Genomic DNA, 13,466 nt, shown 5'->3' on the forward strand with positions numbered 1-13,466 from the left:
GTTCTCCGGAAAAGAAAACTGAACATTCACCCACGAATCAAGAAAATAATTCTGCAAACCCTATCAAGAATAGGAAAGCAAGTCCAGTATCTAAAGATCACCGGACTGGAAAGAAAACCTCAGAGAATTCAGCAGTACAGGGTCAAGTGCAAAAGCGGAATGATGAGTCTGAAAGTGATTTTGAATCAGATCCTCCCTCTCCTAAGAGCAGTGAAGAGGAGGAACAAGAGGATGAGGAAGTTCTTCAGGGAGAGCAAGGAGAGTTTAATGATGATGATACTGAGCCGGAAAATCTGGGCCACAGGCCTCTCCTCATGGATTCTGAAGATGAGGACGAAGAGAAGCATAGCTCCGATTCTGATTATGAGCAGGCCAAAGTACAGTACAGTGACGTGAGCCCTGTCTACAGAGACAAATCTGGCAGTGGACCAGCGCTGGATCCTACCAACACACTTCTCACCCCAACCCGATTGCCCTCTGATGTTGGAGTGGAGGCTCCCAACCTGGAATTTGACGTATTTGGTGCCGTCCCCTTCTTCGCGGTGCGTCCTCAGCAGCCTCAGCGAGGAGAGAATGAAAAGAACTTCTGTCAGCAGACCTTCTGTCCTACTGTGGGTCTAGAGCAGGAGGAATTTGACGTATTCACAAAGGCACCCTTTAGCAAGAAGGTCAGTGGACAAGACTGCCGTGCCGTGGGGCCTGAGGCACATGCTCTCCCTTCTTGCCCCAAAAGTGTAGATATATTTGGCTCCACTCCATTTCAGCCCTTTCCCGCATCAACAAGTAAAAGTGACAGCAGTGAGGACCTTTTTGGGCTTGTGCCCTTTGAGGAGATAACTGGGAGTCAGCAGCAGAAAGTCAAACAGCGTAGCTTTCAGAAACTGTCTTCTCGCCAAAGGCGCACAAAGCCGGATCTGTCCAAAAGCAACGGGAAGCGGCATCATGGCACACCCACCAGCACAAAGAAGACTGTGAAGCCTACTTACCGCACTCCAGAGAGGGCTCGCAGGCACAAAAAGGTGGGCCGCCGAGACTCTCAAAGCAGCAGTGAATTTTTAACCATCTCGGACTCCAAGGAGAACATTAGTGTTGCACTGACCGACGGGAAAGACAGAGGGAACGGCCTGCAACCCGAGGAGAGTCTGCTGGACCCCTTTGGTGCCAAACCCTTCCATCCTCCAGACCTGCCATGGCACCCTCCACATCAGGGCCTGAGTGACATCCGTGCTGATCACAACCCCATCCTGCCCGGGCGGCCACGACCAAGTTCCCTGCATGGCTCATTCCACAGTGCAGACACGTTGAAAATGGATGATTTTGGTGCCGTGCCCTTTACAGAACTTGTGGTGCAGAGCGTCACTTCACATCAGTCCCAGCAGTCCCAGTCAGTTGAATTAGACCCCTTTGGTGCTGCTCCATTTCCTTCTAAACAGTAGATACTTCCGGTGGACTTTTGGCGTTAACTCCTGTTTCAAAAAAGTATGAATAGTTTTATGAATTTGAAAGAAAATTTATTTGTATAGCTCTTTATATCATGCATTCTTACAGGTCAATCAGAGTAGGTGATTTTTAAATAAACCAAATAGAAAAAGGAAGCATCTCCACAGGGTAGTGACTTGCCGTCTCTTCCATGCAGGAGAAAAGGGAGCTCAATTGTTAAGCTCTGCCCCAGGTTTCGGCCACCAGACGTGACTGCACAGACATCCAGGGGAAGAACGTGCCACCTGTCCAGTTGTGTAGCCACTTAAAAGGGACTGGAAAGCGGTGGCATTATTTTTATAACAGGATGTCACTTGTGTGTTCATACCCCAGGCTCATGTCAGGATCCAGCATTTACAACTAAGGTTATTTGTATATATATACATTGCGTTTGTGGATTTTTTTAAAGGTCTCTTCTAATTTCCACACAGTAAAAACAAACTCTGGTTCTCCTAAAGAATTGGAACGTTATTATCTGGAGAGAGCAGAAATTTCAGTCCTTACACCTTTCTCAAAGAGCAGAGCCAGAAGTAACTGACTGTTGTGCCTAAAACTGTTTCTTTTAAAAAACAAGTGCCATTAATAATGGAGTATCTACACAGAAGCCTAGAACACAGACTAAAGAGAAATAGCTGATGTGTGGAAAATGTAAAAGAAAATGATACAGAAGAGAGAAAAAAATGACTTCAAGAACATTTGATATTGTTTTGAATGGCTTCTTGTTCAAAACTTTTACTGTCATGTCCCTAATAAAGCAGATTGTTAGAAAAATGGGGAGTGAAGATAAGGGTTGTAGAGAAATTTTACTTGAGGAAAAAATTATGTAGCTGAAAGCCTGAATTTTTAAGACGTTTACAGCGTAAAACCATGTTGGATTTAATAATGTACTTTATTAAATTACCACCTTCACCAAATATCCCCCAAGTCGTAAGCAACAATTTTCTAGTTAGGTTGGGAGGGTGGAGTAGTTTTAATGAAGTGCACGGAACAGTGAAACCCATGAAGCCTTATAGGCGGGACTCCCGCATCCTGCCGCAAGTACCTCTGCACTAGTACACGAGATCTTAAAATGGCTAGGAGGTATTAGATGAGGAGGAACTAGCAACTCAGTGCTGCTGGTTGACGCGTCTCTGGTGAAAAGAGCCCAGCTACCAAATTGCCTTTTTTTTTTTTTTTTTTAAACCACAAATCCTAATTAGAAACTTGAGTTTTATAGAAATTGTTTAAGAAGATAGAAATTAGTATATGATTTACTGTGAATACAGTACCTGTGCTTCCTGTGTCTCCAGCTATTTTAAGTTATAATGAACTGCCCTTCCCTATCAACATTTACAAGTTTCTAGAACTGTTAAAGCTATTTACAAAAAGGGGTGGAAACTCTTATTAACTGGCACTGTTCTTGATTGCTATATTTTAAATGAGCTTTCTCTGAACGCAGTTAAAGTATGTTTTTTGAGTAATCTTATTAGAATCTCTTAATTATAGTACCCCCAAATGGGATGAGCTATTTGCCTGTTTTCACAGTTCTAAACTTGGAAAGAAGCAAAGTATATAAGTAAACTATATATTCGTTTTTTATTCTCTTTTTAATCAGATACAAATTGGTGGACAAACAGGGAAGCAATATGTGAATCTCCATGTAGCAGAGGCAGACCAAGCATTATATTACTGCTTAAGAGTTGTATTTTCAGAGCCCCAACTGCACCAATTACTTGTCCTTGTGCCAAAGGCAAATATTATGTTTGCACCTTTTTTTTTTTTCCCTGATTCTCAGGTTGATTAATACTGCTAATGCAGATGCTCAAGTAGATGTTTTTCAAAACTTTACAAAGTAGACTCAAGTGATACTTTCTATTAAAAGTGAAGAGTTGGTGATTACACGTAGTAAATTCATGAACTACAGTCGGTTTGTATCAAACAGAAGAATTTTTTTAATGAAAATTTGTTGGTTGATGTCTACACAGTATGCTTCTTTGACTATTTTAGTCTTTGGTCTTGGTCTCTGCTAGGCCTCATAATGAGTTTGATAATTTAAAAAGGGTAATGGATGGATTAATGTGGTCTCCTTGGCATGTAAACATGAAATACTTCTGTCTGGTACCGAGGCCTTGCTTACACTTGCTTTTTAATACACTGAATAATTTTAAGTGATCTGGACACTGATGCAGACACTTTGGGCTTATAAAGATGGATAAGTTGTAAGGAAACAATTTTGACATTGTTAAAATATTTCCATTCGTATGTTTATTATATCACAGCCCAGTGACTTTCCTCTTTTGAAATTACAGCTCAGAGGAGACAATAGGATTCAATAGGGGACCCAATGGAATAGATAGAAATGAGGAGATTCCTTTGTGCCGAAGTAAAGGCATTTTCCCAAGGAGTACAGGATTAGGGCTGCTTTCCATTTTTCCATCATGTCTGCCCACTACTGTTAGGATATAGGTCACTCCATGTAGCGATGCCCAGGTAATTCCCTTATGAGAATTCTGCGAAGGGAGCTCCCGATGTATGTGAAAGAGCCTAACACATACTTGGGACACGGCGTTCAGTAAAAGTTTGGGTCGATTATGGGATGGTCCCATTCTTGTTTAAGGAAGGAAAGTTGAAATTATTTTCCTGTTATTAATCAGGTGTCTTCTGTGCTTCTTTTGTATGTAAAGTAGTCATAACTAAACCTGTAATACTTGAACATCACTAAGGGAAGTAAATTGTGAAGCTAGCAAAAATCTGAGGCCAAAGTTATTTCTGTCCTAACAGCTTTAATAATGCTTGTTGATTTTGAATAATCATTTTAAAAGTGGACCATTTGCTTATTTTAGTAACACTTCAGCACAATGTTAGTGTTAAAAAGATCAGCTTTTATGGCATTGAAGAATGTATCTGTTGAGACACAGAAGTTGCTTGGTGTATTAGCTGGAGGAGGAAAGGCTATATATAGGCTGGGTGAGAATTTGACTGACTAGAGTAGTTATTCAGAAGTATCAGTTGGGAAATTGTGTAATTTTCCCACTGACCATCCCTGCGCTCCCGCGCGCGCGTGTGTGTGTTTGTCTATTTGGGCACAGTAACGACATTATTTGGAATTGTAGATAGACACACCTTTTGATCCCACCCTGGTTACTGTTGAGCAGTGACAGATTGTCCACGTACTGCTGGCGGAAAACAGTCGGGGGAGCCCGCTCTGCTGCTCCGCTGCCCATCAGGCAGAGCAGTTGCCTCACCATTTGGCCACTCCGCTCCATTTATCTTGGGTTTGGGTACTTCATTTAAGCACTGCTAGAAGGTACACAGGTATTAATATCACTAAGTTCTGAGCAGTTTGGGTACATTTGTCTTACTATGTGTAGAATGTGCAGTACACTTTTTCTTCCTTTCAGCAAAATGACTCATTTTTAGGTCTGATACTGAACTGACAGATCTACTGTGAGAATGAGCTGACATATCTACTGTGAGAATAACAAATGTTTGAAAACTTTTATACACGGGGGTGTTTATATATTGAGAAAAATATATAAAACACACATGCATGCACATGTCACATCTCTCTGCTGTGGAGTTAATGTGAATTTCTCATTTTAAATGGAATTGCAACCACAATCATTACTAAAAGAACATTCACTCCTAGGGAGGTTTTTTACAAAAGCCACTAAAACAATGAGGTAGGCAGATGAAAATGCAAAGGGTCATCATTGGGTTTTTTTTAAATTTAAAACTCTATTGTGCTACTTTTGAAAGAATTGTTTTTATTACTACGTTCTTTTTGTGATGGAATTGTGATGGAAAGGTCATCCGATAGTAAGCGGTATAGTAATAGTAAGCTACTTTTTAAATTGCTGGCAAACAGCTTTAAGTGCACTTTCTTTGATTACACTTCCATTTTTTGTTAAACTTGAATTTTCTGAAGCCTTTGATGTACCACTAAGCAAATAACTTTAACTTTTAATAAACCTGATTTATGTGTTTATTATATTTCTAATTGTTACAAAACATACTTTCTAAAGTAACTTCAATCCTCAGATACAGCTGGGAAACTGAGAATCAGTGCTTTTTTTTCTTTTCTACACCTAATTAAGCACTAACTGATTTTACTACTTTGTTGCCTTTACATTGCTTATTCTTATTGACTGAGTTCTGTCCCTCATTCACTGTTTTGTTTGAAATTTAAAATTATTTTCTTACTGTATTTATCATACCTATTGTTTTAATAATCTGCTTTCTTTAAATGCAATAAATCCCAAATGGATTGCATATTCTTTATAATTAGTGACTTTGGACTTTTTCATTGTTTGTCATAAATGTTTTGGATGTAAACTTCTATTCAGTTCTTTTATTCACACTGCAGACATTAAGCACCTATTATGCTCCAGCTAGTGGAATAGAAAAAGGAAAAGGATTAGATCTCAGTTCTTAGGGTAAAGCTCACAGTGTAGGGTTTAAGTAAGAAAACCTGTGTGCCCTAGCATTTTTGCAGCAAAAACACCTCATAGCACAATCTGTTCAGGCATTACAATTACTGATAATTATAATAATGAAGGTAAGGCAAAAACATGACTTTGAAGTACCTTTTGAATGTCTGACATTGCTTTTACATTATGTATAATTTACTTAAGCTCCTTAGAAACTGGTAACCTATTGAACTTAAAAAGTATTTGTTTAAATAAAATACTGTAATCCTTGATTATGTCAGAAAAGAGGCTTTGGCGTGTTGAAGAGAAAACCTATCTATTGGGTGGGTGGACTAAGTTTGGTGTCAAGATCACATTACCTTACATATTACTCCAGAGTCTTTAGACTGGTGGCTTGTGGAAAAAATCATTTTATTCATTTTATTATGAGCTTTTTCTGGCGTAGTAATATTTATCTCAAGTTACATGCAAAAATAAGGGCTTTGTGTCTTTTTAATAAGTTGCACAAAGCGTGGATTATACCACTGTTCAAATTCTATTGTAGCTAACTTCTTTAGAGAAAAGTCTGTGCTGCGATTAGAGCTGTTTATTTTGAAGAGCTCATCCCTTTTTAAGGAAGTCCAGCTCTGTAATCATGTGTAAGAGATAGTTAATTATTCTCATATTGAGGGCATGAGTTTTATATTGCACATTTAAAAATAGTTCGCTTTTGCTTCAGGTGATTGGCACTATTGAAATGACATGATGTTCTGTAGTGTTTTTGATCCCAGACATATAAAGCAGGACTAGGGCTTTGGTGGCTAACATTCCTGCCCTCTATGGATGGAATTTTCACTTTTCACAAGAGACCCCTAATGCTGTTACCTCTCCCTCGTGAAAATGTTTCCTTAAAGGTAATTGTAGTTTTGGCTCATTATCTCACTACCTCCTCAGGAAGTCTGGTGTGGAATTTCAGGGGACTTTGGTATCCAGTAGCATCTGTACCTCTGTTTAATATAAACAAACATAGTAACTGATAATGCAGGTAAAAGACACTTGCGTCCCTCCCCTGGTGGCTGAGCTGATTCTTCAACACACTGTGGCAGGGACAGGATTACCCAGAATGATGACTTCAGGTGGATACAGACCTACTCAGCTCAGCAACTGGCAGGGGTCCAGAAGTGTAGACTTTTGCCCCTTGACGTTTAGTACAGGGCAAAGATATCTCCAGGTAGGTACCTGCCAACTGGAGTTGCACACCTTTATGCCAGTCAGTCACAATCTTCAAATCGGTTACTTTGTCCACGTGGGATGCCATAAGATGTGACAGTCCCTGAATTCTTCATTCCTGATTCTAAAATATGATTTTGAAGCTGTTACGTATTATAAAGAATGACAAGCAGCACTTAATATATTTAGTAAACCCAGTTTATTTACATAATACATATTTTGCCATGCAGCTTACCGAATTGCACTCAGTGTCATAACCAAAAAGACAAGCACTATCTTTTGAAAATGGCTTTCTATCGAAAGATAACTGCCTCAAATTAGTTAACTACAACCTTATAAATCACTATGGACAGTTTAAAACAGCCATGGACAATTTTAAAATGTAAAGTCTGTAGATAGATAGATAAAGAGCTTTTATAGCTCACACATTGTAAAATTAAAACCAGCCTTTTAGTACGGTAGCTGAATCGCGTACTTTTAATCTTACTTTAATCTATAAAAACAAAAATAACTTAAATATACATTATTACAAGGCTCAGATTTGGAGGCAATTTTTAAATAGTTATTCTTTAATGTTGACAATGTCTTAAAAATTTTGCCAGTAGTGATATGCACACAGTAGGTGGTCAATAAATGCTGACATACAGAAGTTTTTATAGTTGACAGCAATCCACATTCATTCATTCCCTACTTTATAATAAATCTATCATAGAAAAGATGAAAAAGAGGATAGCTTTCTTACAGTATTTAACATTTTCATAAAAAGATGAAAGGTTTACATGGTATACTTCTCCCTACAGTCAGACCTGTATGCCTTTTAAATGAAAAAACAAAAACCCAAACACAAAACAACAACAAAAAAAACAAGTATCTTTTTACCCATGAATTCAGATGGCAAGGATTAAATTCATACACTGTAACAAAAAACCAGAAATATTTTGAGAAGACTTCATAGGAAAAGTGGTATTAGGCCTAAAATAACTAGACTCTTTAAGTATAACTATTCCGTGTATTTCGTTTGGCTAAAATGACAAAATATCTATTTAAAACCAGTATCATGTAAACCCATAAGAGATGTTTTAGGGAAAATACACCCCATTCTCATTACACCAAAGTCCTCTTTCACTTCGCACAGAGACTAAATCTGTGGCGAGAAAGCAGCCAGTTTCAAAGCAGTGTGTCCCATCATTATCATGGTACAATAGCACGCCCTTAGTCTACTGGGGAGATTCTCCTTGCTGAGATACTAGCATGGGGAATTTATATTGCAATAACACTACACTGAAAACAAATACAAAATTTTACAGAGGCATAAACTGAGGCACGTTAAAGTAACATTCCTAATACCAGATGTAGAAATGTCAATGTGGAAATAAGCATGACCATCAATCAGCACTTCTCCTGATATTTGGTAATTCCAATGTTCTGAAGATACACCAGTATTCAAAGCAACTCCTGTCAACCCATTAAGAAGCTTGAATAATAATTTATGTTCCAGTGAACAACATATTTTTGTGTGTGACTGCTTTAAGGGACAGACCAAAGGACAAGAAAAGTGGTGTATGCTAGAGCAATGAGATCTATTTTTTAGGTATATATAATAAATAAACTTGATGTTTCAGGCTCAAATATTAGATAGTCTTATCAGTACTGTGAGTTGTCAATAAAATGCCAACACGTGCATAAACAGGGAAAGACTAGAACACAGGTGAACAATCTTGTCATCAAATGGGGGCATCAGCATGACTTTGTTCTAAGGCTTAAGGTTCATTTCAGGGTCAAGACTGGGCCATCTGGATTCTGTGGCCTTGAAAGTAGCACCCATATAATTGGGAACCCCCATCCATCACAGAATTTAGGACTACAAATTCAGAGAGGTGAAATTCTGCTATAGGAATTTTGGAGCCAAAAACCTGTAATCCATTGGCAAGAGTGCAATTATTATATGTACCTAAATAATATTCTTTGAAATTAAAAACTTATATGCTAATGTCTTGGTTATTAGACCACAGACTTTGTTGCCTGATCATATAATCAGTTCTTAATGTGATTCTTATGCAAGTTCTTTTCTTCTTCTCAAAGCCTCTCTCAAAGAAGGAAAGGATTAAAGTTTTTATTCTAGCAAACCAAAAAATACAATGTTCCTAAGAAGAGAGACTATAGCTAAAGGAAATCATATCTTAAGGGCCAGTTTCTCACAAACCATATATTTAAAGGCCAGTGAATATTCAAAACCACTCTCCTAGCTTTAAGCATAAGCTATTGCAACCTTCGCCTTGATTAGGCACTTAAAACTTGATCAACTACTGTAAATATCTTCTATTAAAGTAATCACACAGGATGACTCCATTTTATAATGGAGGTGGGCCCTTCCTAAGCAAATTAAGCTGGTGTTAAGTAAAACAAACACTATTTCTATACTGGTTTCACATTCATGGTTATTCAGATGTTTCTTACAAATGCCAACTAATATTCACTTTCTGTACAAGCAGCAAGTTAGTAGTCTTAAGGGACATAAAGCAGTTATTATTACAGATCCCCAAGTATATTTTTCCATTTTTATAAAGTATTACTCATGGTATATTAAACAGGAAGAAAAAGGAAAAACTAATGTGAATCTTAGAAACAGTGGGGTATACAACTCCCCATTACATATTGCTTAATAACTGAATACAGCAGGTGGCCATACCTGAATTCACAAATGTGAAACATAGTCAGGGCAAGGCTTGCTATGTCTGTACTGCATGACATACACTGTTGACTGATGCCACCAATATAACATCACTACTGCAAGGATATGCCATATTTGGTGGCTTGATCCGAGGTAGTTTAGTTGTCCTAGAAGGGAAGGAAGAGGAAAAAGAATATTATGATATTTTGATATTAGAGTAAGAATATATTCCTATGTCTAGCCTTGGACATACGGCTTAGCGACAAAAATATTTTGGCCATCTCAGAGCACCTGGAGAGTAATTCAAACCCAGATGTGTTTTTAAAAACGATGAACTCCTATTTTGGTCTAATTTAAGGACATTGGTGAATTTTGGAAATACTATTCCAAGTGTGCTTTCAAAATCTAATTTGGTTATAAGGAAACTAACTTGACAATAAACTATTAAAAAAAATCTAATTTGGTTAATTTCAGGAATTTAACCTTTTGTTTCCAATGTCTTATATATCTGGATATATATGTATATATATCAAGGGTTAATTTTTAAAATGTAATTAGTAATAGCTCCATTAAGTAAGGTTGATTAGTTCTAATACAACTTAAAACTGTTTCTCTTTGTGCTTCAAAGTTTAAATTCCAAGGAGATTAATTAACTGGCATATGGGAAGTTTCTTGAAACATACCAAAATAAAATACAGAGTTATAAAAATTTATATGTAAATAACTTTTTCTTACTCATGGTGCTTCTATGGTCATGTAATATAAATATTCTCTGACCTTACCTGTCTTATCAAGAGTAATAGTATAGTATGTAGATTTTATTTTATTTATTTAAATGTTTATTTTTGAGAGAGTGCAAGCTGGGCAGGGTGGGGGTTGTGGAGAGAGGGGGACTGAGGACGTGAAGCAGGCTCTGCGCTGACAGCTGTGAGCCTGATGTGGGGCTTGAACTCATGAACTCTGAGGTCATGACCTAAGCCAAAGTTGGATGGTCAACTGACTGAGCCCCCCAGGTGCCCCAGTATGTAGATTTAAAAGTTTAAGTGTACACAATCCTTTCCATAGGGGTTTCTAGCCTTTTTTTGGTGCCACAGAATACTTTGACATTTTAATGAAGCTCCTAGACTCATTTTTAAAAACACAAAATACAGAGGATTACAAAGAAAATTGATCACATTGTAATACAAGTATGCAGATCCACTTAATTCTGTCCGCAGACACCTCTGGTGATCTTTGGACCCAATCAAATACCACTGTGAATTTTTATATTTAAAAAATTTAACTGAACGGAAAGTAAGTTCTTAGGTATAATTTTTTTAATTTCACAGTATTCACCCACCATCTCACCACCACTACATGTTTCTCTCTCTTTTTTTTAAGTTTATTTATTTTGAAAAAGGGGGAGAGGGAGCAGGTGGGCGAGTTGGGGAGGGGTCAGAGAGAGAGAATCCCAAGCAGGCTCCACACTCGCAAGATGTGGGGCTCAAACCCATGGACCATGAGATCATGACCTGAGCTGAAACCAAGAGTTGGATGCTTAACTGACTGACTGAGCCTCCCAGGTGCCCCGCATGCGTTTCTCTTTACATAAATGGTAAATTTATGTCATAAATGGGGACTGGCCAGCCAGACAAGGTTTCTAAGCCACTCATTCATGAACATCTGACACTATCAATTTATCGGTAAAGACTTTTTGTCTCACATGGTCTCCATATCTCCCCTCTCCACTATGCCTGTACTCGATCACACATTCAGCTACATGGGGCACATTTTATGTCAAGCTCATCTGGAAGAGAAGTTCCATAACATTTGACCTTTTACAGGTGTCCTATGTTAGGCAACTGGGAACTTCAGATATGAATATTTTAAGGCATAAAAACACTGTGGCCATAATTATGTAGTACAGAAAAATTTCATCAATTTTCTACATGTACTTGTGAAGAAATTAATAATACAATAATTATTAGTAAGGTGCTATAGAAATGTATTTTGCCATAACTGTTTTCTGAGGAAAATTCTGGCCCTGCATGAAGGTGGTCTTCAATTAAGGGATGTGTCCTGGTTATGTTCCTAAATCCTAACGTTTACACTCTGGTTCTTTGTACTTCACTCTTATTTAAAGCTCGGTGGTGAAAAACCAAGTGCACAGAAGAATGCCTGAGGGTCTGTGATCCGTTCCTTCTCTAGACCAGGGTTTCTCATCCTTTCTTCTTCCCAACACACATCATAAATGCCATAATCCTATCTTCAATTCACTGTGGAAGAGATTCTTCAGCCAGGAGGAAGAAGGGACAAGTTTGCAGTTTGAATGTGAACCACACACCTATTTCTAGGTCCCCAAACCAAAGAATCACTGCTCTGTTTACTCTGTTATTCTTGCCTCAAGCCAAAGGTCACCTGGATTGCATCATTCTGTGCCTTACTAAACCACATTTTCACTTACAGAACTGAGGTGGAGGGGCATCATCTTAGTGACGATTGCTAACCTGTACTGGGTGCTTACTTCTTGTGAGGAAACTTGCTAAATGGTTCATGTAAATTTTTGCACGTAACCCTCACAATAACCCCATGAGAGAAAGTATTATCTCCATGCTCAGATGAGGAAACAAGCTGAAAAAGTGAAGTAACTTATTTAGCTCATGCAGCTAGTAAGTGGGCGATATGGATTTGAACCCAAGCAGTCTGACTCCAGAACTACCGCTCCTGAACAAGCAAATACATGTTTTAGAGAACATTATTCATTCTACCCAGTGTCCTCTTAGTTATTTTCTATCAAAGGTCTTTTTCTCTGGACTGAAGGATCAGGGAACTCTGTCCTTCAGAGCCACTAGCTTGTGTATATTTGGGGACATGAAGACCCTTAACTTAGATAATTTACTGGGTGCCAGGAAGGTAAAAGGCAGACTGGTTATCTGTATCTATTTCTAGAACCTCATGACAGATATATGATGAAGTGGTCCTAATCCTGGCTTCTTTTCATTATCGTCTTACTTTCCTCTGTCTCTTTTCTTATTTTATGGATTTCTGCATATACAAATTGTTTTTTAAGAATGAGTCGGTATATAAAGAAGTCATTGGTAATTGATAATTAGTACTTCTCAAAATAAACAGTGGTTGGGAGTCAGGAGACTCCCGGCTTTGTCACTAGCTCATACATGTGAAATGGTGGTGACCTCATCTACCTCACTCAACTCGTGGAGAGGAGAAAAGGAAGTCTGTGGAAGCCCGTTGAAAGTTAGAGAACACTGGACAATAGAGAGCCATTCTATAATCAATAACATTAAAATAATTTTGGATACTCTGAAACATATACCTCTACCATACATTTTGAATAAAGTCACAAAAAGCACTATAAAAGAGTTACTTACCTGGAAAGTACCGTTCGGGAACTTTGGAAATGTAGAACAGGAAAGCAAGAAGAGCAATCACATACATCACAATTACACGGGGTGCAAAGTCCTGAAAAGCGAAACACTTTTTCACAGATCTTCCTACTGTGACTGAATTCCCAATTTACTGTGAATCTAAGTCATAGATTAGGTAGGATTCATAAGCAGAATTTAAGCCCGTTAAATCTAAATTGAAGATGATCTCCAGTAATAGAAAACTTGTTCTCAGTCCTATAGAAAACGGCCCACAGGAGTGGAAGAGAGAGTGCCCTAACGATTAGGGTACTAAAGGAGCTGGAGCTTGAACAT

The 13,466-nt window shown here is 38.2% G+C and overlaps 2 protein-coding genes across 8 annotated transcripts in view; one reads left to right on the plus strand and one right to left on the minus strand.

Annotated features, from left to right (window-relative positions):
• BMP2K (BMP2 inducible kinase) overlaps window positions 1-6,101 on the plus strand; it is a 122,926-nt gene extending 116,825 nt beyond the window's left edge. The window contains exon 16 of the mRNA XM_077770541.1: window positions 1-6,101. Within this exon, the coding sequence (XP_077626667.1) occupies window positions 1-1,436 (1,436 nt within the window). The 3' untranslated portion in view covers window positions 1,437-6,101.
• Window positions 684-13,466, minus strand: part of PAQR3 (progestin and adipoQ receptor family member 3) — a 27,662-nt gene continuing 14,879 nt past the window's right edge. The window contains exons 5-8 of one of the 7 annotated variants that reach the window (XR_013336686.1): window positions 13,137-13,227; window positions 9,787-9,935; window positions 7,128-7,221; window positions 684-1,466 (exon numbers count right to left, since the gene is read on the minus strand). Coding sequence is in view for 2 of the 7 variants with exons in the window: in XM_077770552.1 (XP_077626678.1) it covers window positions 9,793-9,935; window positions 13,137-13,227 (234 nt within the window). In the remaining 5 variants the exon portion in view is untranslated. The other 6 variants (XR_013336684.1, XR_013336682.1, XR_013336685.1 and 3 more) reach the window with 6 other exon arrangements.

Source organism: Crocuta crocuta, unplaced genomic scaffold (assembly GCF_008692635.1).
Source record: "Crocuta crocuta isolate KB4526 unplaced genomic scaffold, BGI_CrCroc_1.0 scaffold236, whole genome shotgun sequence".
Lineage (NCBI taxonomy): Eukaryota > Metazoa > Chordata > Mammalia > Carnivora > Hyaenidae > Crocuta > Crocuta crocuta.